Genomic DNA, 24364 nt, shown 5'->3' on the forward strand with positions numbered 1-24364 from the left:
GCACCTTCCAAATATGGCTGCAGAGGAGTCTGGCAAATATAGTTTGCTTTTGTGTTTCTTTAGTTTCAGCTTTTACGTTTTTGCAATACAGAAAAGCACATTGAAAGGGGGATTGGAATAGATGAATCCAAGTCTATCAGATCCTCCCCAAAGAGCATGACTTCATGGTACTCAAGCACCAATATACATTTACTGGATTTTCTATAGCAGAGAATTGGAGCAGTGATAGCAGGGAATGGGTTAGTGTTTTTCTGAGTAGATATAGTAGAATGATAAATGTACAGGCATGCCTCGGAGATACTGCAGATTTGATTCCAGACCACCACGATAAAGTGAATATCATAATAAAGTGAGTCATGTGAATGTTCTGGTATCCTAGTGCATATAAATGTTTACACTATACTGTAGTCTACTGAGTGTGCAACAGCATTATGTCTTTGAAATGTGCGTAACTTAAGTTAAAAATATTTTATTGCTAAAAATGCTAACCATCATCTGAGCCTTCAGTGAGTCACAATCTTTTTGCTGGTGGAGGGTCTTGCCTCAATGTTGATGACTACTGACTCATTAAGGTAGTGGTTGCTGAAGGTTGGGGTGACTGTGGCATTTCTTAAAATATGACAATAAAGTTTGCAGCATCAATTGACACTTCCTTTCATGAAAGATTTCTCTATAGCACGTGATGTTGTTTGATACCATTTTGCCTATGGGAGAACTTCTTTCAGAATTGGAGTCAATTCTCTCCAACCCTGCTGCTGCTTTATCAACTGAGTTTATGTAATATTCTAAATCCTTTGTTGTCATTCAAACAATATTCACAGCATCTTCACCAGAAACAGATTCCATCCCAAGAAACCATCCATTTTTCTTGGCTTATCCATAAGAAGAAATTCCTCATCCATTCAAGTGATATCATGAGACTGCAGTAATTCAGTCACATCTTCCAGCTCCAACTTTAATCCTAGTTCTCTTCTTACTTCTATCACATCTGCAGTTATTTCCTCCACTAAAGTCTTGAATCCTTCTAAGTCATCCATAAAGGATGGAATCCTCTTCCAAACTTCCAAACAAACGTTCTTAATGGCATGTAGAATGGTGAATCCTTTCCAGGTTTTCCATTTATTTTGCTTAGATAGATCAGAGGAATCACTGTGTATGGCAGCTTTGCCTTAATGTATTTCTGAAACAATAAGATTTCAAAGTTGAAGTAACTCCTTGATTCATGGCTTGCAGAATGGATGTTGTGTAAGCAGGCATAAAAACTTTAATCTCCTTGTAAATCTTAATTACAGCTCTTGAGTAACTAACTGCATTGTCAATGAGCAGTAACATTTGGAAAGGAATCTTTTTTTCTGAGCAGCAGTTCTCAACAGTGGGCTTAAAATATTCAGTAAACCACACTGTAGATAGATATGCTGTCATTCAGGCTTTGTCATTCCACTTATAGACCACAGTTAGAGTAGATTTAGCATAATTCTTGAAAGCCCTAGGATTTTTGGAAGGGTAAATATGAGCACTGGCTTCAACTTAAAAGTCACCAGCTGCATTAGCCCATTAGCCCCTAATAAGAGAGTCAGCCTGTCCTTTAAAGCTTTGATGCCAGGAATTGACTTCTCTAACTACTAAAGCCTTAGAGGGCATCTTCTTCCAATAAAAGGCCTTTTTGTCCACAGTGAAAATCTGTTGTTTAGTGTAGCTACCTTCATCAATTATCTCAGCTGGATCTTCTGGAAAACTTGTTGCTGCTTCTCCATCAGCCCTTGCTGCTTCACCTTGCCCTTCTTTGTTACAGAGATGGGTTTCTCTCTCTAACTTGGCTGTGGTGCTTTTACTTCTCATTGCTAATTCCAAATCATTTCTTCTCCTCTCTCCTTCAGAATACCCAAACCTCATGAACCATCCTCTGCTAGCTTCTGCTAGCTTCCAGCTTTTCTTCTGCAGTTTCCTCACCTCTTTCAGCCTTCATAGAATTGAAAACAGCTAGGGCCTTGCTCCGGGTTTGGCTTCGGCTTAAAGGAATGTTGTGGCTGGTTTGATCTTCTATCCAGATCACTAAAACTTTCTCCATATCAGCAATAAGGATGTTTTATTTTCCTATCATTCATGTGTTTACAGAAGTGGCCCTTTATAATTTCCTTCAAATTTTTTTCCTTCAAAAATGTTTCCTCTGCATTCACGACTTGGCTAACTGGTGCAAAAGGCCAAGCTTTCAGCCTGTCTCTGCTTTCAACACACCATCCTCACTAAGTTTAATCATTTCTAGCTTTTGACTTAAAGTGAGAGATGTATAACTCTTTCACTTGAACACTTAGAGGCCATTGTAGGATTATTAATTGGCCTAATTACAATATTGTTGTGTCTCAGGAATAAGGAGACCCAAGGAGAGGGAGAGAGACTGGGGAATGGCCAGTCAGTGGCACTCAGAACACACACAACATTCATCAATTAAGTTTGCCATCTTATATGGGTGCTGTTCATAGCACCCCCAAACAATTACAATAGTAGTATGAAAGATCAATGATCACAGATCACCAAGACAGAGACATTAATAATGAAAAAGCCTGAAATAGTGTGAGTTACAAACCACAGAGACACAAAGTGAACACATGCTGTTGGAAAAATGGTGGTGATAGACATGCTCAACTTATGGTTGCCACAAACCTTCGATTTGTAAAAAATGCCATATACGTGAAGCAGAAGAAAGTGAAATGCAATAAAACAAGGTATGCCTGTAGTACAGAGACGAGGGTGCTCATTTTACTATAGTTTGCCTGTTTATCCATGAAGTATAATTTGTAAGGGGTAGTGAGACCATGAGGGGACATTAGGACTGGATGAAAATTGAAGAAATCAGGTGATTGACCGTGTCTAGGGCACTGTTGGATTATGTTTACAAGCACTACATACATATTTGCATGAAATGTGCAATTCGCAGTGTGCTAGCTGTATTATATTTCCACTCCTCTAACTCCTTCTCAAGAAAGCGTTTCTGAACGCAACTGAATGAGAATTATACTATTGTGGACTAATCTGGAATATATTTTATTTTAAAATTACCATCATTTTTAACCAACTGAAATAGTGAGAAATTACTAGTGTATGTCCTAACTAATCAAATCTCACAGTTGCTGCCACTCAAGTTGAGAATTGCTGCTTCAGTGGAGGAAAGGGAGCAGGCATAGAAGTTTGAGCATGAAAGATTTGGAAGGGTAGGAAGAAAGCTTTTCATATTCTGATAGCAAGGACTCCACTTCTCAAGTGGAAGTTGTTTCCTCTCTCACCGCAACGGGCACCTCGGAGCCAGAACTTGGCTGTTGTGCTCTTACTTCTCATTGCCAATTCCAAATCATTCCTTCTGCTCCCTCCTTTAGGAACCCCAAAACTTTAAAAATTTTAACTTCTTAAATACTGAAAATTTGTACTCTGACACAAAATGAGGAGAATAGTACACAGAATCCTTATAGACCCATCGTCCAGATTTAATATTATCAAGATTTTTCCACACTTGCTTTATCTCTTTTTTATTGCTGAAATATTTTAAAGTAAATAAATCCTAGACATCATGTCGTTTCATCCCTATACATGGCAGTGTACATCCTTAACTATAATGTCACTTTTTTTTTCTTTTTTTTGGAGACAGGGTGTCACTTTGTCACCCAGGCTGGACTGCAGTAGCTCAAACATGGCTCACTGCAGCCTCGACCACCCTGGGCTCAGGTGGTCCTCCTACCTTAGCCTCCTGAGTAGCTGGGACTACAGTTGCAAGCCACCACACCGGGCTAATTTTTCTTTTTTTTTTTTTTGTAGAGTCAGGATTTCATCATGTTGCTCAGGCTGGTCTCAAGCTCCTGGGTTCAAGCAATCCGCTTGCCTCGGCCTCCCAAAGTGCTGGAATTACAGGTGTGAGCCACTATGCCTGCCTGTAAAGTAATTTTTTTCTTTTTCTGTCTTTTTTTTTTTTTTTTTTGAGACAGAATGTCACTGTGTCACCCAGGCTGAAATGCAGTGATGCAATCTCGGCTCACTGCAACCTCCGCCTCCCAGTTTCAAGCAATTCTCCTGCCTCAGCCTCCTGATTAGCTGGGATTATAGGTGCCAGCCACCACAACTGGCTAATTTTTTGTATTTTTAGTAGAGGAGGAGTTTCATCATGTTGGCCAGGCTGGTCTCGAACTCCTGACCTCAGGTGATCCACATACCTTGGCCTCTCAAAGCACTGGGATTACAGGTGTGAGCCACCACACCCGGCTTAAGTCATTTTTTTGTGTAGCCACAATGCCATGATTACAACTAATAAAATTATTATGGATTTCTTGATATCATTTAGTCCACATTCAGTTGTCTCAAAAATGTCTGTCTACAGATGACTTGACTTAATCGGGATCCAAACAATTCTACACATTCCAGTTGGTTGTTATGTCTCTTAAATTTCTTTTAATCTAGGACAGCAATCCCCCACCCCCTTTCCCAAATGCCTTTTGTGTGAAACCAGGTCAATTGTCCTATTGAATGTCCCATATTCTAGATTTGCCTGTTTGCTTTCTTGTGGTGTTATTTTACTTATCCCACTAGCCCACATATTTTCTGTAAATGGGAAGTTAATTCTTAGGGCTTAATTATCTTAAGGTTCAACATTTTTGGCAAGAATACTTCCTAGGAGGTGCTGCTCTGCATACTGCATTGCACCAGCAGGCACACAATACTTAGCTGTCCTGTTTTTAGTGATGCTAAGATTGATCAATGTTTTCAAGTGGTGACAGTCTAATTCTCCCACTGCAAAATTCCCCATTAACCTCTCTCCTAATGGTTTCATCTAATGATGATCAGTTCCTAAATTATTTCAGTCAAGGTTACAACACAATTATTTTTAAAATGCCTTTTTACTTTTATCTGGAATTATTCTGTGAAAAGCAACTTTCATTACTTAGGAGCCAATATGTTTTCCTGAAATACAGAGAACAGGCAAAGTAGAATAAATGTTCAATTAATTCTCTTTAATTATAATTAATCTTTTTGGGGGGTATATCATGATATTCAGTGTTTCACTCAATTGTGGTTATATATTTTTCATCTTTGGCCATTGAGAGCCCCTCCAATTTAGCACTCTTGTCTATTTGACAGAATTCCATTAGTCTCTGACAGTTAATTTGTTTTCTGACACACCTAGATTTTTCAGGTTTATCTTGTACTTTTCCTACACCAGTTCTGAAGTCAGCCTCTCCTCCAGGGAGCCTTTCTTCAATTTAGTGGAAAACAGTTTTGGGAGGCAAGAAACAGGCCCTAGGGATGCTCACTGCATTGGATTTTTATTGCTTCTAGGCCTTTCAGTTGACAGAGCTAGGGAATATGTATTTTTTTTTTTTAACAGAAAAACTGTCAGGGGTTTAGACTGGTATTTTAAATTCGATTAAACATTAAATAATTTTTTACTTAACTTTTTAAATACCTGCATTTAAGTCTTGAAAATTTTCTCCCTAGCAACATTAACATAATTATTTTTTGCTTTAGCATCAACATATAGAAAAATGTTCATATAATGCCAATATTACAACTAACAAACTAACGAATGAAATTTACTAAGATTTCTTTGCAGTTCTATTTGTCCTTGGAAAATACTCCATTAAGGATATTCATTGAAAATACTGTTTTCTAAAGCCTTTTGGATAATTCTTTTGTTTGTATGGTTATACCAATTTGAAATTCATGCCATGTCATCCTTATATCTCTTCCTTACTGAAGATTTTAGCTTTCTGGGTACCTCTTCACCCACTAAGACCTAATTTAAGGTCACCCAGTAACAGTCAGGATTTAAATCTAGGCAGTCTTATGCCAATGCACCCTTTTGCTTACTGCACTAATACTTCAGCTGGTTTGCTGATCATAGATCTGAGTTTCCAAAGGGCTCTCTCAAAGAGTTTGCATGGGAATGGTGGTGGGGGAGGGGAAGGATTGAGTAAGATTATGAAGGCTCAGACTTCTGGAAAGGACTAAGGTAAATGTGGATGTGAGCATAATGGGATTAATCTGGCCACAGAATCTCTTGAGTCTATTTGGAGCTGCTTATTCTGCAGCCCTGAATGGTACAGCTGTTGGAAAGGCAGTTTTCTTGATCAGGAACAGGAGGTACTGTGAAGCTTTCGAAGCTACTGTACTCTCATGTTTTCCTCTTCTCTTGGACAGTTTTTACACATTCTACAGATACCTTACATCCACTTCCAGGAAAAGCTTCCTCTAATCACTCCTACATTAGGCTGGAGGAACCTGCTATGCACTTCCATGTCCTCCTATTGTTCAGCATGTTTCTCATCCAGAAGGATGCAAAGTCAGTGAAGATAAGGTCTCTATCTTGCTCACATTGTATCCTACCACTTAGCATAGTGTCTTGGCTAATAGATTCTCAATAAATATTTGTTAAATTAATGCAATATATTCAGTGAATGAGTTAGCAATTAGGATCAGAAAGATCAGAAATGAAAGATCAGAATGGCTGATCTACCTCCACTACCTTTTGTTGGTATGTCAGCATAAAAACAAAAATGAATACCAAAATCCTAAAAGCTTGAGTATATAAGAAAACCGGCTCTCTAAAATCTAAGATTTATACAGACATGTGAAAATCCATGAGAGAAGCTAACACATCCAAACCTCTAGGAGAGAAATACTAATCATTGGGAGGCATTCTTTAGGGACGAAAAAGATATTGTCATTAGCCATATGTGGTTGAACATTTGTGGAAGCAGTAGCTTCCAGCTGAATGTCCTGACCCAGATCTGTCAGGCCATATTTGGCTTTATCTAAAATATGCCGTGCCTACCCAGTTCTTGGAGAGGGGAAAATGTGCAGGCTTTTGAATTGCCTAAACAGAAATATAGCTTATTGGAAGTTAAACAGATATGTGGAAGATTCTTTTATTTTTGTTTTCAATTTTACTATATTTTGAATAGGTAATATATTCACATAGTTCAAAAGTCAAATGATATAAAATGGTATACATTAAGAAGTTTCTTTCCCATTCCTAACCCTGACCACCTCATTCCCAACCCTGACCACCTCATTCCCTATATGCTTCCACACCACTAAGAACAACTTTTTTCCCAATATTCATTTATGCAGCTGGAAATGTTTGCATGCTAATACCCCTCTCCTCCTCTCCCCCTTACACAGAATATAGTATAATATGGATATTGCTCTATAGCTTGTTGTGTTTTTTTTCTGCATATATCCTGGAGATAGTTCTATATCAATACATTAACAGCTTCCTTTTCCTTTTGTTTTACAGTTGCACTGTGTTCCAAAGTGTGAACCTGTTCCCTATTGATGGTATATAACCTGTTCCCTATTGATGGTATGTAAGCTATTTCCAGTCTTTTGCTGTAACAATGATGTAATGAATAACCTTAAACATGAAAGTGAAGATTATTTTAGACTAGTACAAATAAGAGTGGATTAGATCATCAAGTGGGAACTGTCTGGCAAGTAGCTAAGGCAGGAGTCCCTCTGTGGGACTGGGGAGTAAGGGTGTTGTGAGGGCACCGTAGTCAGTTGAATGTGTAATGAATGACCAGACAGATCTGTGCAAGAACAAGTTTTTTCTTGGATTCATTTTTCCCAAGTGGAATAAACAGAAGGTTTTAGAGAGAACAGCATCAAGTAGGGAGACTCATCTGTACAGCTCTAGGTGACCCTAAGTTTAATGTTTTTAGTGTTTAGAAAATAACATCCAATTTGTCCTTAGGAATACACAATGATTAGAAAAGCTTATTCTCAGCCACTTCCCCAAATTCCAATAACTTTTTTAAGAGGCCAAGACTTGTGATTAAGGATTTAAAAAGGCTCCCTGCCTGATAAGGCTCTGGCAGTCTAAACAGATGTAGCACAGAAGGCACTATTGATGGTCCATCCAATATCCATCCTCCTTCATTCCTGCTGGCAGAGCCCTGCCTTTGCCAGGTAGTCCCTTCCACTATGTAGCACAGACTGGCCTCATTCCCATCTCAGGGTGGATCCTGATTGGTCTAAATCAATCATGCTGGCAACATGCCCTATGAAGATGCTTGGCTGAGGTATTTGCATATGACCCAATTTTGGCCAATGACACTGGCAGACAAGCTGTCTGGAGGGGGAGGGTAGGCTTTTAGGGGAGCAGTTAAGAGTCATCATCCTCTTTTCTTTGTGGGCCAAGAGGTGATATCTCAAGTCTGCCCAGCTCTGTTGGTCTTGTCACAGTGGAAAGCAGAATATCCCTGACCTGACTCAGCCCACAGCTACCTCATGGGTATCTGGGGAAAGGAGGGCTGAGTAGAACAGCAGGCACCTGGGCAGGTACTCCTTCAAACAACTTTCTTTAAATAATTATTTAATATATGGAGTCAGGTTGACAAAGATTTTCTATTAATATTTTGTTTACTAGAAACAAACTAACTTGAATTCATTTTCTCTAACTGAAGCAGAGTCAGTATTCTGAAAATACCAGTCAGTTCATTTCTCCTGTAGCTCTCCTCTTTTCAAGCTCTCTTTCATAATTTTTTGGAACCAGACAAGTTCTTTAGGGCACCCTGAAGAGCTCACAGTTTAAGGAACAAAAAGTCACACCTATCAGCTACACGGCACTACTCATACATTATTTGCTTTTAGGATCTCTGTTCTGCTTTTGTTTGAGAGCTACTGCTTGTTGATGTTGCAGAAAAATTCAGCAGGGATATAGGTCTGCTTTAGAAAACAGTGTTGTTGTTTAAATTTCCCCTCAAAGGCAGTAGTTTGGAGGAGGCCGATTTACATTTTGTCAGTTTGTTCCAGTGATAAGCATCACTTAATAGAGCAACATACCATAATAGATAAACTGGTTGCTTATCCCCTTCATAGGCTCTGGGTCACAGATTAAATATGAGGACTGACAGAGTGGAATACAAAGTACCACGGAGCACAGAGGAAGAAAACAATGCCTTTTTAAGGCTCTTAAGAAGAATAGTTTGTATACTGGGAGAAAGCACGGGTTTTAGAGCCAGAAAACAGGCCCAGCTACTTCCCTGATAGTACCCAGAACAAAAAATAAAATATGGGGCGGCTTGTTAAAAAATAAATAAGAATTTCGCGACAGCAACAGTGAGCATTAAACCAGGTGTGGGGGCCTGTGTAGGCGGCATACCCAGGGCCTTAGGTTCAAAACTCACTTTTGCCTCTCCAAACCTTCCTGGCCTTGGACAAGTCATCCTCTCTTAGTCTCCCTTTTTTTCATCCGTAAAATTGCGATAATTGAACCTCCCTTGAAAAGTTGTTATGAGGGTGGAATGAAAAGCACCTGACACATGATAGGTGCACATTCTTCTTAGTCTATGTTGTGGGCTCTTCTTCGGTTGTTCTTCAGAGGCATCTTTGGCTTTCTACTCTCATTTCCCACTTTCAAAATTTTTCAAAAGGGCATTAGGGTGAACCTTATAAAATGGCCCATATCTGACGACTTAGGATCTCCAAAACGGCAAATAAGGATCAAACGTACACAAACTCCTCAGCACAGCTTGGAACAGTACCGTCCTCAGACCAGGGCAACTGGGCTCGTTCCCCTGCGCCCGAGTTTTAGGGGACACGCGCCCCTACCCCCTGCCCTACTCCCCCCACGCGATCTTCCAGACGCGCTCTTCCCCCATATAACGTGGAGTCCCTGGAGCCCACTCCCCTTGTAGACCACACTCCAGTACCCGGAATTCCGGGATTCATACCCAAACGGCCCTCAGCCCGCTTCCAGAACCGTTCGGCCTCTGCCCATGGGACTTCTCCCCGCAGGCTGGGCGCAAAACTTAGGCCCCAAGGATTACCACGGGGCCGCAGTTTGGGATGGATGAGCCGAGCTTGGACGTACAGGTTGTGGGAGGGAGGAGGAGCGGTAGAGAGGCTGGAGGGTCGGCACGCATGCGCACAGGCCCCTCGCAGAGCAGCACGGGCCTGGGTGGGAAAAGGCGGGCTGGGTCCGTGGCTTAAATTTGTACGTTTGCCCCTCCTCTCGCGCCCCTCCCTCTCTCTCATATAACGGGCCCGCCTGCCTTTCAAGGTCACCTATATTATGACCCCAACCTACCATAACCGTTTACAGTTTTATCTGTACACATGCTTCTCTTCACCTCTTCCCAACTGCTATGATTCCCCCAAGTATTCTGGGCATTTAAATATATCTCTATGCTTTCTACATGATGCTGTCTCAACCCCATCACCCTTTTCTCCACCTGAGGAAATTAATCATCCCTAGGAGTCCTCCCCGCCAACCCAACCCTTACCACCAGGCAGGGCTAGATGCTGCCTATGTTTTCCCTCTGTGATCACAGTATATAATAACAACAACAATAATAATAATAATTATTATTATTGCCCTTAGACTGTATGGGGGCTCTTCCAGGGCAGTAAAAATGCTTCTTTATGCTTCTTCTTAGTGCCTACCCCAGCACCTGGCACTTGGTCGCCAAAAATTATCTTTCAGTGTGCTGTAGTCATCAAAATCCAGCTCCCCCAGTGACCAACTGGCCTTAAGCAAAATTACCAAAACCAGTCTCCTCTTCCTTAAAATAGAAATGAACACGCTTTCCTTCTTGAATAGTCCTAAGAATTAAATAAAGTAATTCATCCAAATTGCTTCAGCACAATGATAAATAGTATGGGCTCAATAAAGGATATCCATGATTAACTTAGCTCCTATATTCTGATTCTTGGTAACCTGTAGAAGGAAGTAAATAGCCCTTTGAAGCTAGCAGTGTGGTTTCTATTTTGATGAGAAAAGTTTGTATTTAATAGCATAATCTTAATAGAAGTGTGAAAAAATGGGTGTAAAAAATTACCTGAGGTAAGGTAACACTTGCTTGGAAATGGTTTTACTAAAAAGGCACCAAGTCATATTTTTTAAGTAAATTCATTATGTAACTTGGTAGCCTTCAGCAAAATGGGTGAGAAAAATATTACATTACAATCTATTTTGAGAGGTATTCATAATAATGTTTATATATCAATACCTAATTACAGGAAGATAAGAAAATATAACTACCTTTGAGAACTTTTTTAAGAACTTTACATATATATATATCATGTTTTTATAACTATTCTTATAAAATGTAGGTATTACTACAAAAATGCTGCAAACATACATATACACGTTCAGCTTAGACTTTTTTAAAAAAGGAAAAACTTAATTACAAAAAATATGCTAATAGAAACAAAACAATTTCTGAGTTACTCTATAGATCACGTCTGCTATGACTTGTTACCCCAAATTGTCTAATTGTCTATTAGCATATCGTGCAATATTAAATTAAGCTACTGATATTTGCATTATTGCACATCTAAATCCTCTTTTTAAAGAGAAAACCAAAAAATGGAATATTATCTAAGCTTGCAGAAAAAATAAAAATTGTTTTGTATAACTTATTTGAATCATATTGCTCATACAGAATAAAATTGACCTTCTTTGTTAAAGAACTTGATCTCAATCATTTTCCAAGCTAGTGCAAAATAAAATAAAGTCAGACACTTTTTTTTTTCTGCAAAGTATTCATGCTATTATGCTGATACATGTTTGCTTACAATCTCAACTATGGGAGACTATAAGCCTAACTATCTACAATGGGTAATTGTGCTAATTATTTTTCACAATGGCACATCTCACTGCACTTAGATTGACTTAAATCATAGAAGCTGCTAATTTAAAATCCTAACATATATGAAGATATCTGAGGTTGAGAATTAATAACTTATGGGTAGGAGAACATACTACTAGTAAATTTAAGATTTCTAAGGCACAGAAGGAAATCTGGCAAATCTTGTGTATTCTCGGTGTAGAAATGAAAATTAATAATGGCTTTACAATAATAACAACAATATCATAGTAAAGTAGCTTTTCTTTGAGTTGCCTTTTGTGCTTGAAAGTATAATAAATGGGATATCATCTTTACTCTTGCCATAATGCTAAGATGCGAATATTTGAATTCTGAATAGCAGGCCAGAGGAAGCAGAAACTTCCCTATGGAGAGAGATGGCGGAGTTTGCCATTGAGTTCTCTCTCCTTGCTTAAAAGATCCAGGCTGTGCTTTTTGAAGGCTTCAGACTGCAGCCTGAGTTCATCGTAGGCCTTCTGGATCCCCTCTACTTTGCGCTGAAGCTCCCTGACTCTCAAGTTGCTGTCCACAGCCACTGCCTCTTGCTCAAACCGCTCCAGCGCATGCTTCCTGTCCTCATTTGCTATCTCCAACTTTTCCTCAAGCTGGCAGATCTCTGCCTGTTTGTTCTGAAGCACTTTGCCCCTTTCAATGGACAGCTGCAGCAACTCCTCTTTCTCTCTAGTGACGGTCTGCAGCCTGGCCTGCAGCTCCTGGCTCAGGCTGCTGTGTGTCTCCTCTGCCTTAGCTATCTGCTCCACAGCCTGCTGGTGCTGCTGCTTGAGGGTCTGCAGCTGGCTGCGCAGCTGTTCTGTCTCCTTGGTGTGGGTGCAGGCCTGCTGGCTCTGTAGCTCCAGTAGCTCCTTCTCACGCGCCTGTGCCTGGCAGGCATCCTGAGCACACCTCTCCTTCAGCGTTTCTAGCTTCCCAGTGAGGGCCTCACACCGGACTGTGAGCTGTAATACTTTCGCCTCCTCATCCTTCAGAGCCTGGCTGAAGAGGCTGCTATTCTCCAGCCTCAGCTTCTCATTCTCCTCCCTCAGCTTGATGTTCTCACTCTTGTATTCATCCTTGAAGCGGATCATCAACTCGTGGTTGGCTGCTAGGGTCATAAAGCGTTCCTCTAGCTTCCGACTGTACTCACCCTGGGCCTTGAGCTTCTCAGCCTCCTGCATCATCTTCTCCTCCAGCTCTGCATTGAGCAGCTCTAGGATCTGGCAGCGCTCCAGGGCCTCATCTGACCTCCGCTTCAGGATGCAGATGAGCTGGGACTGCTCTTCAATGCGGGAGCGAAGCATAGCCTTCTCGCTCCTCTCCTCCTCTGACAGTCCCCGGAGGTTTGCCAAGGCTTCCCTCAGACCGTCCAGTTCCTTAAACTCCGTCTCCTCTTCCTGGTTGTTCAGTTTTTCATTTTGCTTCTCTAAGCGTTCTTCAGGGGGCGGGGTGTCCATCCTGGGAGCCTGCTCTTTCTGGAGCATAGGCGCTGTCATCCACTAAGGGCTGACTACAGTCTTTTCCCCTCAGATTTCAAAAGCTGCAGGGTGTTGCTAGGGACTCTTGGCACTCCCCAGCAGTTGGTTTTTCCAGTAAGGAGCCCTGTAATTGGTGGACAGCTCTTCAGAACGCTATGAAGTAACAACAGGGGAATCTGGGGGAGTCCAGAGCCAATCTGGTCGGGTTACTTTTGCCTTTCTAACCAATCACAGCTCTCAGTTGTCAACTGTCTCAGTGTCTGGCCTGTACAGCACAGAGATGCTAACCCCACTCAATCTCCAGCCAGCATCAGGGGAGGAAGCCTGACTCCACCTAATTTCTGGTAGTAGTAAACAAATGAAGCAGGCAATGATATATTTATCCTCCCTCTCCCCTCTTCAGTTATCGTTTGAATAAATTACTGTTTGTGGAAACATGGTTGGCTCCTGAAAAAATTTCAGTCTATGAATACAAAGTAGTAGCGGTATTCTGAGAGCCAGGACCCTAAAAGCCTGCATATCTGCACCCGTGATGTTTGGCACAGCTCCCTTTTGGTATTTAAGTATTAAAATAGCAAACACCAGTGAAATTTCTTTTGTTGTTCTTAGCATTGTCCCCACCTGGGCATAAATACTCTTTATTAGATATTTAACACCCCCTGTTTTTACCCATTAGCAAAATAAGGTTACAGAAAGAAGCTTAGTGAACCACACAGATAAACATTAAAACAGAAAAAATAAGATCCAAATGAAGCTTGCCATTATATGCCAAAGTCAACTCCTGATAGATTAGTTAAATGTAAACAGAAACTAGAAGAAAATGAAGGTAAACATCAAATCTCTGGGGCTAGGAAGGATTTTTTTTTTTATCTTAAACATTATGTAAGATCAGAAAGGGAAAGCTTACTCAAAAAGTTATGTATAATTTTTAAAATTATGTGACTTCTGAGGTCTCCAGCACCTTCTTCCACTGGATTTTCTTGACATTTTACTCCTCAAACCCAACTACTGAAGCCAAACCCAAATCCACTAACCAGCTCTCTGGCCCTATCTTTAGGTGTTCCTCTACTTGGAATGCCTTTCCTACTTTGTCCCTTGTCACTCTAGTAGAGCTTTTTATTCTTAGTTAAGAATCGTCTCTGAAGCCTTTTCCTGGCCCCTACATGTCCAATTGGTCACTCACATCTTTTAGTGCATCCGCTATAGCTATTTGTACTTCTGGTGGAGGATGTGAAAATTTTATTGCAGTCACTGTTTATCTGCCAGCTTCCCTCTGTTAGACTGTAAGATCCTTAAGGGCAGGGACTGTGTCTATTTCATCCTTGATGATTAGACTAGTGCCTGGCACATGGGGGAGATTCAGATAAATGTGTATTAAGTGGATGTTGAAGGTAAAAATCAAATTGAGAAAAATATCCCTAATATGACAGACACTACTTTTTTTTTTTTTTTTTTTTTTTTTTGAGACAGAGTCTCCCTCCATCGCCCAGGCTGGAGTGCAGTGGTACGATCTCGATTCACTGCAACCTCCGCCTCCCGGGCTCAAGCAAGTCTCCTGCCTCAGTCTCCTGAGTAGCTGGGATTACAGTTACATACAACCACACCTGGCTAATTTTTGTATTTTTAGTAGAGACGGAGTTTAACCATGTTGGTCAAGCTGGTCTTGAAATCCTGACCTTAAATGATCCACCCGCCTCAGCCTCCCAGAGTGCTGAGATTACAGGCATGAGCCATCGCACCCAGCCCAGACACTACATTTTTTAAATAAATATTTTATACATATCAACAAAACATTAACATCTAAAAAATAAACAATTAAATTCACAAAAATGGCCAAGAATTGAACGTCTACAGTGATCCAGTAAATACAAGTTAAAATTAGACATAATTTCGGCCGGGCGTGGTGGCTCACGCCTGTAATCCCAGCACTTTGGGAGGCCGAGGCGGGCGGATCACGAGGTCAGGAGATTGAGACCATCCTGGCTAACACGATGAAACTCCGTCTCTACCAAAAAAATACAAAAAATTAGCCAGGCATGGTGGCAGGCGCCTGTAGTCCCAGCTACTCAGGAGGCTGAGGCAGGACAATGGCGTGAACCCGGGAGGCGGAGCTTGCAGTGAGCCGAGATGGCGCCACTGCACTCCAGCCTGGGCAGCAAAGCGAGACTCTGTCTCAAAAAAAAAAAAAAAAAAAAAAAAAAAAGATATAATTTCACGTATCAAATTAGTCAAAAAATTTTCTCTTAAGACAAGCCAGGACTAGAAAGGAGTATTGAAATAGGCACTCTCTTAAACTGTTGGTGAAAGTCAGTTGACAGTAGGTATTGAGAAATTAAGATATTTTTATGGCTTCCAAACTAGTAATTCTTCTGCGGAGATCTTTGCTTAGGAAATAATCTGAAAGAAAACATTTTGCTCAAAACTTTTCATTGTAGTGTGGTTTGTAACAACTAAAAGTTGGAAACCCAAGTTTTCAAAAAAAAAAGGGAATGGTTACAAAAATTATGATATATTCGTACAAAAAATATTGTGCAGCCACTAAAACTTATTACATTTATAGGTAATTTTTAATAGCATGGAAAAGTCTTATGTTAGAAATACAACTGAAAAAGGCAAAATACAAAACTTAAAATTCAGATGATTTCAATCCTGTGAAAATTAAGGGTAGGGAAAAGAGTTGACTATTCTTGTGGTCACAGTTTCTGGTGATCAGATTTACTATCTCCCAAGTCATGATGATAAGGAAAAACCCTGGGTGTCATTATAGATATGAGATGAATTTTTAAATGCTTCAGATTTCACTGGGAGCGAAACAAATCTGAAAGAAGAGTTTCAGGTTCTTCCCTCACTGTCAAAGATCAAGGTCTCATGTTTCAAATCCTGAATTTCTTGTCTATATATGGAAACCAAGATTGAAGACTGGGGAAATTTCCTAAGCTGAAATTTTAACAACTACATAAACAGTAGGATATTGAAGTTTTGTGAAAGTGATTTCCAAAGACTTTAAAAATGTGAATTAAACTTATTTGTAATTTTCCCACATTTCTCTTCTGTCCTTTTCCTTAAATTTCAAGCTTCATATGCATAAATGGAGCTCGTCTAGTTATTTTCAAGGCAAATGACTAGAAAATTAGAATGGTCCTCTTAAATAAAAGGGTCTTACAAACATTGAAAATTTTATTTGTTGATTATATGGTTGTCTGATATCATAAAGTGAATTCACAAAATATATTTCCTGAAAGGAGGAAAAGAATTCAGAAAAATACGGAAAAAAGATACATACACATTTGTTTTTTTACCAGTCAGGGTCTCTGTTGCCCAAGCTGGAGTGCAGTAGTGTCATCATAGCTCACTGCAGTCTTGAATTCCTGGGCTCAAGCAATCTTCCTGCCTCAGCCTCCCAAGCAGCTAGGACTACAGGCGTGTACCACCATGTTCAGCTAAATTTTCCACATTTAAAAAAGCTTATATTTCTTTTTTGCAAATATATTTTAATACACATTTCTATTAAATTTATATTTACATTATTTAAAATAACATACATCTATAGATTACTTATCAAGACCAAGAATCTGATAAGATCCTAATCAATATTCATTCATTTATTCAGTAAACATTTGCAAGGTTATTTGCAATGCTAGGTGCTAAGAATATATTAATAAAATAGATACGATCACTGTCCTCAAATAACTTAGTTTAGTAATCACTTTGGTTCCTTTCTGCCGTGGTTGTCTTCTTTGCTCAATCATTTTTTTTCTAGCTCCCCTCCTAAAAGTATCCCGTATATTCCCTTCCCAGAGATCCAAGGTGACCAATGCTCTCCCTTGTGGTGAACAATGAGTCGTCTCCACTTATCTTTAAGTCTTTCCATGCCTCCCTCCCTTTTAAAGCTACCATTTACAGAGCTCTTCTAGGTAGTGGGCATTTATTTGTACATCTCTCACTTAATTCTAATGATATTCTTGAAGGGTAGGCATTATTATCCACATTTTATCAATTACAGGTAACAAAGAAACCAAGGTTGAGAGAGGTTAAGCAAATTATGCCACCCAGAGAATAAGTGATAGAGCCAGAATTCAAATCTAGATCTTTTTGATACCAAAGCCCATTATCTTAGATCACATTTCATTTGTCCATTTGATCATTCATTCATTCATCTCACATAGACTGAGAAACTATTATATCCAAGAATGAAGTCCCAACTCTCAGGATGATTACAGTTTAGTGATAGACACAGATAAATGGATAACAACAATTCAGTGTGAACACTGCTAAAGTAATCATAGATAAATTAGACATCACTCTTTTCAAAGATACAGTGGTAAACACTGGGTGTTACTGAAGGCACAAAGAAGGGATACAAAACCAGTCTTGGATGGAAGGGGCATATTAGTCAAGATTGTTTTAATAGAAACCCAATTCAATTTAGCTAAGCAAGTGGAAATATATTGGCTCACAGAAAGTGCACAGCGGGAGCTCATAGAGTCAAAGCAGGAGAGGCAGGAACTAGGTAGGACCTCAAGAACCAAAACCGCAGATGCAAAGCCACAAGGACTCTTTATTTCTCCATCTATTTCTCATTTCTATTGTAGACAGGGTGGATGTGTGATTTTCTCCAGCCACAGTTTGCACCAAGGACAGGGTAGTTCCACTGAATTTATGTGGGGATGGGAACTGTAATAGTGCTGGTGAGTGGGTATTCAATGGAAAGAAAAGAAAGCAAAAATTTTGAGGCTAGTGGCAAGAGAGTGGTTGACTGGATAAAGGAGTGATAGTGGGAGGTGACTGATAGGGGTTTGAGGGATGGTGTCCACAATGACTTTTAAAAATAATATTACAGAATAATGAACTGAAAGCTGAGAGCATAGGAGATTTTGGTCAGAGTGGGATGTTTACATTTAATGCTTCAAAGGTGGAACTTCCCAGTTACAAGGAAGTTCATGGATTTGTGTGGCTGAAAAGGAACAGAGGTTAAGGATATTCAAATTGAGGAGGTCAAGGAACTAAGAAGCCAGGGTGTCTGATGAACATTCATATGCTGTGGAGCCAGGGGCCAGGGTCGTCAATGAATGAGTTGAGAAGGATGGTAGAGGACAAGAATGAGTGGAAGGAATAATCATAATAGCAAACATTTACAGAATGCTATCTGTCAAAAGTGAGCACTACATTGATTCATTTATTTTCACCTATAGAGTAGGCACAATGTCGCCCCTTTCTTTCTTTCTTTCTTTCTTTCTTTCTTTCTTTCTTTCTTTCTTTCTTTCTTTCTTTCTTTCTTTTTTTCTTTTACAGATGAGACACAAAGAAGTTAGATAACTTGTCCAAGGTCACACAGCTACTAAGTGGTTTAACTGAGATTCAAATCCAAGCTACCTGTTTCTGGAGGTCACTTAACCATTACACTGTACTCCCTTCCTGATACAACTGGACAACACACATCCTTAGAAACATTTACAGGAAAAGAGAGGAGCAATGATCTGAAATCTGATCCCACATCCTGACTGAGGTACTGGGTGTGAGAGTGAGCTTTCTTTTTGTAAGGCTGAAGGAGAACCAGTTCTTTTGGAAAAAGCCAGCCAAAGAAATAGAGGGAATATATTGTCTGTGATTGAATCAAGTATGTGGGGACTTTTTTTAAATAAAACAAACTAGTGAATAAGCCTGGGAGAGAGTGAAGATGAGAGTAGATGAGAGACCAATCCCAAAGCAGAATGGGAATGAAAGTACAGTGGAAAGAGATATTTAGGGCTTTTTACTTGTATAGTGAGTATGGATGCCAGGGATCTGCAAAGATGTCTAAGCAAGTTCCCTGGAAAATACAGCTGAGGGGAAGGGTGGTAGGCGTCTCTGAAAGAAGCTAGCCTAGCCTAACAGTAACCATGCTTTGGGTGGACCGCTGGACCATGTGAGAAGTCCATGGAGTTCCCAGGATCCTCACCACCCACTTAGAAGCTAGAGCAGTCAGGGTAAATGGAAGAATTTAGGCCTCTCTGAAAAGAGTCAGCAGTGACCCTTAGAAATTTTACTTCATTTTAAAAATAATGGTATTTTGAAATATTTTCACTTAAGGTAGAAACAAATTGCATGTATACCTAGCTCTTGATTTCATCAGTGTCTACATAACATCCCATTCTTCTAATAATGAACCATTTTCCTTTGGCCACAGGGTGGGCATATTACCCAGGCTAGGTGAATCATATTACACCATCCACAGTGAATGGTCCAATAGGTGGGCATATGACACAGACCTGGCCAGTTTCCACCATAGGTCTCTCAAGCTGAACCTAGGAAAGAGAAGTGCTTTAGCTGAGAGGTTGATGTTGAACCTGGCTGAGGTGCTATTTCTCACTCCCTGAAGAAGAGAGACCACATCTGAGTTTCTAGTTCCAGCCTGCAAGTCCCCAAAATAACATAGGTTCCCGCAGTACTTCTTTATTCTGTGAGCTAACCCAGTATATTTCCAATAAATCCTCCTTTTTGGCTTATTACCAGTTGGGCTTCTGAAAAAAAAAAAAGCCCTAAAATATGCAGTTCAAGGAATGCCTCTAGCTTAGAAAAATGTACTTTGAAGTTTTAGGAGGGTCTTTGCCTAAAAGTTACACTGACTCAAAAGCATGTCAACCTGAGTTCACTAAAGAATTCAAGTTGCCTACATTTTTTTAAAGAGACAGGATCTCCTTCTGTCTCCCAGGCTGGAGTGCAGTGGCACAATCAAAACTCACTGCAGCCTCAAACTCCTAGGCTCAAGCAATTCTCCCACCTCAGCCTCCCAAGTAGCTAGGACTACAGGCACACACCACCATGCCCAGCTAATTTTTTTAGTTTTTCTAGAGATGGGATCTTGCTATGCTTCCCAGGCTGGTCTTGAACTCCTGGCCTCAATCAATGCTCTTGCCTCAGCCTCCCAAAGTGTTGGAATTACAAGCATGAGCCACCACACCCAGCCGTGCTTACATTTTATAAAGCATGAAGCTCACACTTAGCCTTCCTTTTGAACCAGGGAAGATTAAATTTATGATTTATACTTTTTTTTCATGTGAAACCTCTCCTTGGACTTCTTGAGGCAGTCAGAAGTGCTGTGGATAGATGCAAAGAAGGTGGGGGGTTCTATTTTCCACTTTGGTGTTTTGAAGATGAGGGATCGGGGGATAGGATGAGACAGGCAGTCCTGGTCCTAGATGGGGAGATAATGGAGCCAATCTCATTATTGCTCCAGAGCTGGCTGGATGCTGGTTTTACAGGTAACTGAAAGAAAGCCTGAGGAAGTAGCTTGTACTATGATCTGGCACAAGCCAGAACAGGGTTTGTGCTTCTGCCGCTGTGCTCTAGGAAGTGTGACTCTAATTAGCTCATTTTGCCCTTCCCTAAGGTCAGAGCAGGAACGATAAATAGAGCTAGACTAAGCACTCTAATAAAAAACCTGGGTTGGGAGGCCGAGGCAGGCAGATCGCAAGGTCAGGAATTCTCGAGACCAGCCTGGCCAACATGGTAAAACCCCATCTCTACTAAAAATACAAAAATTGGCCGGGCATGGTAGTGGGCACCTGTAATCCCAGCTACTCACGAGGCTGAGGCAGGAGAATTGCTTGAACCCGGGAAGCAGAGGTTGCAGTGAGCCAAGATCACGCCAGCGCACTCCGGCCTGGGTGACCGAGCGACACTCCATCTCAAAAAAAAAAAAAAAGACCTGAGGAGACAATGGAAAGGGCATTGACCTAGGTTAGTCACTCTTATTGACAAGTGGATAGAACATTCTAGTATCTGTTCGGGAAAAACAGGCAAGCATTCTAGTTGTTTTCAATGACATTTATGAGATGCTTGTTGTAAGATCCCATGTTCCCCTGTCACTCAGGCTTTCTTGAACCTACATTAAATCAGTGCTTGTTTTCAGAAAATTAAGCTGGTTGGGTCCTAAGGGAGAGTAATGTGCTTCATATACTAAAATCATCCCCAAAGCATTTTAACTACTTAAAAAAAATAAAAATCCTTCAGATCTGCTATGTCCTTTAAAACAAAATAAATAAAAATAAAAATCCTACTCTTAATAACATAGCCAAAGTTGCCCACTTAGGGGAGATGATGCCCAGAATTGCAGTGAAGACTGCAGAAACATTAGCCCAGAAGAAGTTCATTAGCCTTGTTAGGAAATTTAGATGTTTAGAATTCCTAAAATATTTTATTTAAAATGAGAAGTCACGCTAATTTTCTAATACAATTTAAATCACATGATAATTTATTCTAAGGGTTTTTACAAAATACTTTATGAAAATTTTACATACATAAGAAGAACAGTATAACTGAACAACTTACATTCTAATTAAAACTTTGTTGCAAAACATGTTTGTGACTACTCTTATGCTGCTTTCATATAGTAAAGTTATAAGAAAAACAATCATATATATGCAGGGTTTTAAAAAAATAAACTCATAAAAATACAGGCTTGAGACCTATTTTAGAATTAAGTCAAAACAAGCCAACAACTGAATTGTACCTATGGCCAGTGGGTGGCACTAAAATACATTTGAGGCTTGTTTTAACTGTTTGTTTCCTCAAGGCAGAAAAACACCAGTAGATTCAGTCTCATTGCCCTAATATGGAATTCCATATTTTATTAGAGATTACAGAGTAAATAGTTTCTTAAGGTACATTTCTTTTTTTATCATCACTGATGTTCTGTCTCCATTCCCCACTCCACTTTGAGTATCTTTCTGTGACTTTTTCCCACAACCTACAAAGGTCCTGCAAGGGTACCAGACCCTCTTAACTGTGGCACAGAATTGTGGTGTGAAACACATGATGGCAAACAAGAACATTTTGCTTCTTAACAATACCCCATGTTTAATGCTCTGGGGCAGCTTTTTCTTTGAAGCAGCAGCAGAAATTCAATTTTCCTAGCTTGTTCAAATATCTTATTTAATATTAGAGTCACAAATTACACATTTTGTTATTATTTAAATCCCTTGGGCCTTGTAATCAAAGAAGCACATGCAAATTGACTTTTACATGCTGTGTAGTATTCCTTAGGTGCAATAGATAGAAAGTGAGGATATCTGTCCACCTACTCAGATTTTCAAGATCAGATTCCACCGGTTTAGTAGTTTTCAGTGGAGGAGCCAGTGGAATTTGGGCTCATTTGGAAATCTTGGCAATCAAAAGCATTCTGAGAGGCAGTGTTGCTTCAATCCAAGTATTGGGGGAGTTTACCATCTTCTCCCAGAGAGCAACTTCCTCTGAAGTAGAGTCCATCCAGTCCACTTCAGTCCCATAACTTTTACCTGAAAAAAGGAAGCTTTGCATTTAGAAAGAAACAGCTCATTGGGGGTAGGGGAAAGAGGGAAAGTTATTCCCTAATTATAACCACCAGTGGAAGCTAGGAGGAGCTTTCTTCACTGGGAGGGCAGATGTGAGACTCAACATAAGGAAGAACTGTTCAATTGTCTGAGTGACTTCATGTTTGTAATCATTACCATAATTCCTAGAGCAATGATTTTTCTTCAAGTTAATGTAAAGGCCAGATGAAAATTCATCAGGGAATAAGGGAGTTGGGAGGACTCCTGCACTGGGTTGGAGATGACACTAGATAATCTCTAGGTTAGTGTGACTAAGGCTTTAGTGTCTAACAGACTCAATTTTGAATCTTGGCTCTGCCACTTTGTAGCTATGTTACTTACTTTCTTGGACTATCAGTTCCTTTGGGGTAACATTAGTAACTACCTCATAGACTTGTGAGGATTCAATGAAATAATGTAAATGAAGCATTTAATACAGTGACTGGTGCTCCATAAATGTTATTGTTATTACTCAAAGCATATATTTAGCCTTGAAGGACCATAAATATTTTTGCAGGGCAGACTAGTGATGAAGGCTTTTCTGTCCCTGCCACTGCCACAATAACTTAAGCTCTATATGCAGAGACACTTCACCCTGTTAATCCTCATATCTGGAGCCCTTGGCATACAACCTGACATTTCTTTACTCATTTATTTCACTATACTTAAGAGATATCTGTTTTCAGGATATCTCGGTTTTCACTGGGAAGAAGCAAAGCAACAAACAAACCTCTAGTATCTCTAGAAAAATTTGGCTCATGGAGAATTAAAAATGTAGCAAACAGTACCTGTTCCAAAGCCAATACGAAGACCTCCCAAAAACTGGTTGGTTAATTTGTAATGGTCCCAGACAGTAAGCTCTACACAGGCTTCCATCAGATCTTCAGGCCTGAACCCATCATACACCATAGTGTGGTTGAAGATAGGGTTGGTGGTTTTCCCAACAGCTCTTGTCTTCTGGCGACTTTTCCTACTTGTATCTGGAAGGATGGTACTACAAAAAGAGGCATGATTGTGGGAGCATTTTAGTAAGATAGTGAACATTCATGCTTTCAATACATAACAACACAGCTATTAAGGATTGACAATGGAGGAAAAGATGTGGAGAGATAGTGGTGGTGGTGGTTTGGCAGACAGTGGGGTAGTGGGTAGGAACACACTGGACCTAGAGTCGGCTATACTTGGTTTGAATCCTGACTCTGCTACCTCCTGGGTATGCATTTTAGGGAAAGTTACTCAACCTTACGGACACTTGCTTCTTCATCTATAAAATGGGAATGGTGATGCTGATTTCATAAGGCTAAAATTAGAATTAAATAACATATGCAAAACACTTAGCTCCATGCCTGCATTTAGTAAGTGCTTAATATGCTAGTAATCATTTGAGGATTCCTTTAAAATTTGCAAGCACAGGCTATCCTGATTAGCTGTGATAGCCTAAGACATTTGTGTTATACAGAATAGAAAAAGAAGAGAAACCTCTCCAAATTGCTAGATTTGACTTTGGAAATAAATTATGTAATTTTTTTTTTACAATCACTTACATTTCATTTATGATAACAATTAAATGAACTTTAACCTACCATGCCTCTTGTAAGTGGCAATATAAGACAATACAAGTGGCAACACAAGGCAAGAAGGTCTGTGAATGGTCTCAGAATGTGACTGACTGACTTGGTCTTAGAATGAGGCTGACTTGAGCCAAAAAAATCTTACCAGCTGACATCTATAAAGATAATGTGTAGGGAAAATCATAAATAATATCATCTATGCTACTTAGATATATGTCACATATATATTTATTTATTTAATAGAGAAGGGGTTTGGCTATGTTCACCAGGCTGGTCTTGAACTCCTGGGCTCCAGTGATCCGTCCGCCTTGGCCTCCCAAAGTGCTGGAATTACAGGCGTGAGACACCTCGCCGTACCA

General features: G+C 40.0%; 2 protein-coding genes across 51 annotated transcripts in view; both read right to left on the minus strand.

Annotated features, from left to right (window-relative positions):
• Positions 1–10381: 10381 nt before the first annotated feature.
• Positions 10382–18400, minus strand: CCDC89 (coiled-coil domain containing 89). The gene has a single exon (XM_003832964.4). It carries the CDS (start codon positions 13121–13123, stop codon positions 11999–12001), a length of 1125 nt encoding a protein of 374 aa, XP_003833012.1. The 5' UTR covers positions 13124–18400; the 3' UTR covers positions 10382–11998.
• Positions 18401–21315: 2915 nt separating this feature from the next.
• Positions 21316–24364, minus strand: part of SYTL2 (synaptotagmin like 2) — a 156320-nt gene continuing 153271 nt past the window's right edge. For 49 of the 50 annotated variants that reach the window (XM_063608718.1, XM_055093801.2, XM_055093794.2 and 46 more), the window contains 2 exons: positions 23223–23428; positions 21316–22380 (listed from right to left, as the gene is read on the minus strand). In XM_063608718.1, the coding sequence (XP_063464788.1) occupies positions 22235–22380; positions 23223–23428 (352 nt within the window). In that variant the 3' untranslated portion in view covers positions 21316–22234. Of the gene's footprint in view, positions 22381–23222; positions 23429–24364 lie in introns of those variants that run through there. The other variant, XM_055093799.2, reaches the window with a different exon arrangement.

Source organism: Pan paniscus, chromosome 9 (genome assembly GCF_029289425.2).
Source record: "Pan paniscus chromosome 9, NHGRI_mPanPan1-v2.0_pri, whole genome shotgun sequence".
In the NCBI taxonomy this organism is placed as follows: domain Eukaryota; kingdom Metazoa; phylum Chordata; class Mammalia; order Primates; family Hominidae; genus Pan; species Pan paniscus.

Excerpts from the sequence above, each read along its gene's own strand:
- CCDC89 (XM_003832964.4), bottom strand. The coding sequence starts at position 13,123 with ATGACAGCGCCTATGCTCCAGAAAGAGCAGGCTCCCAGGATGGACACC.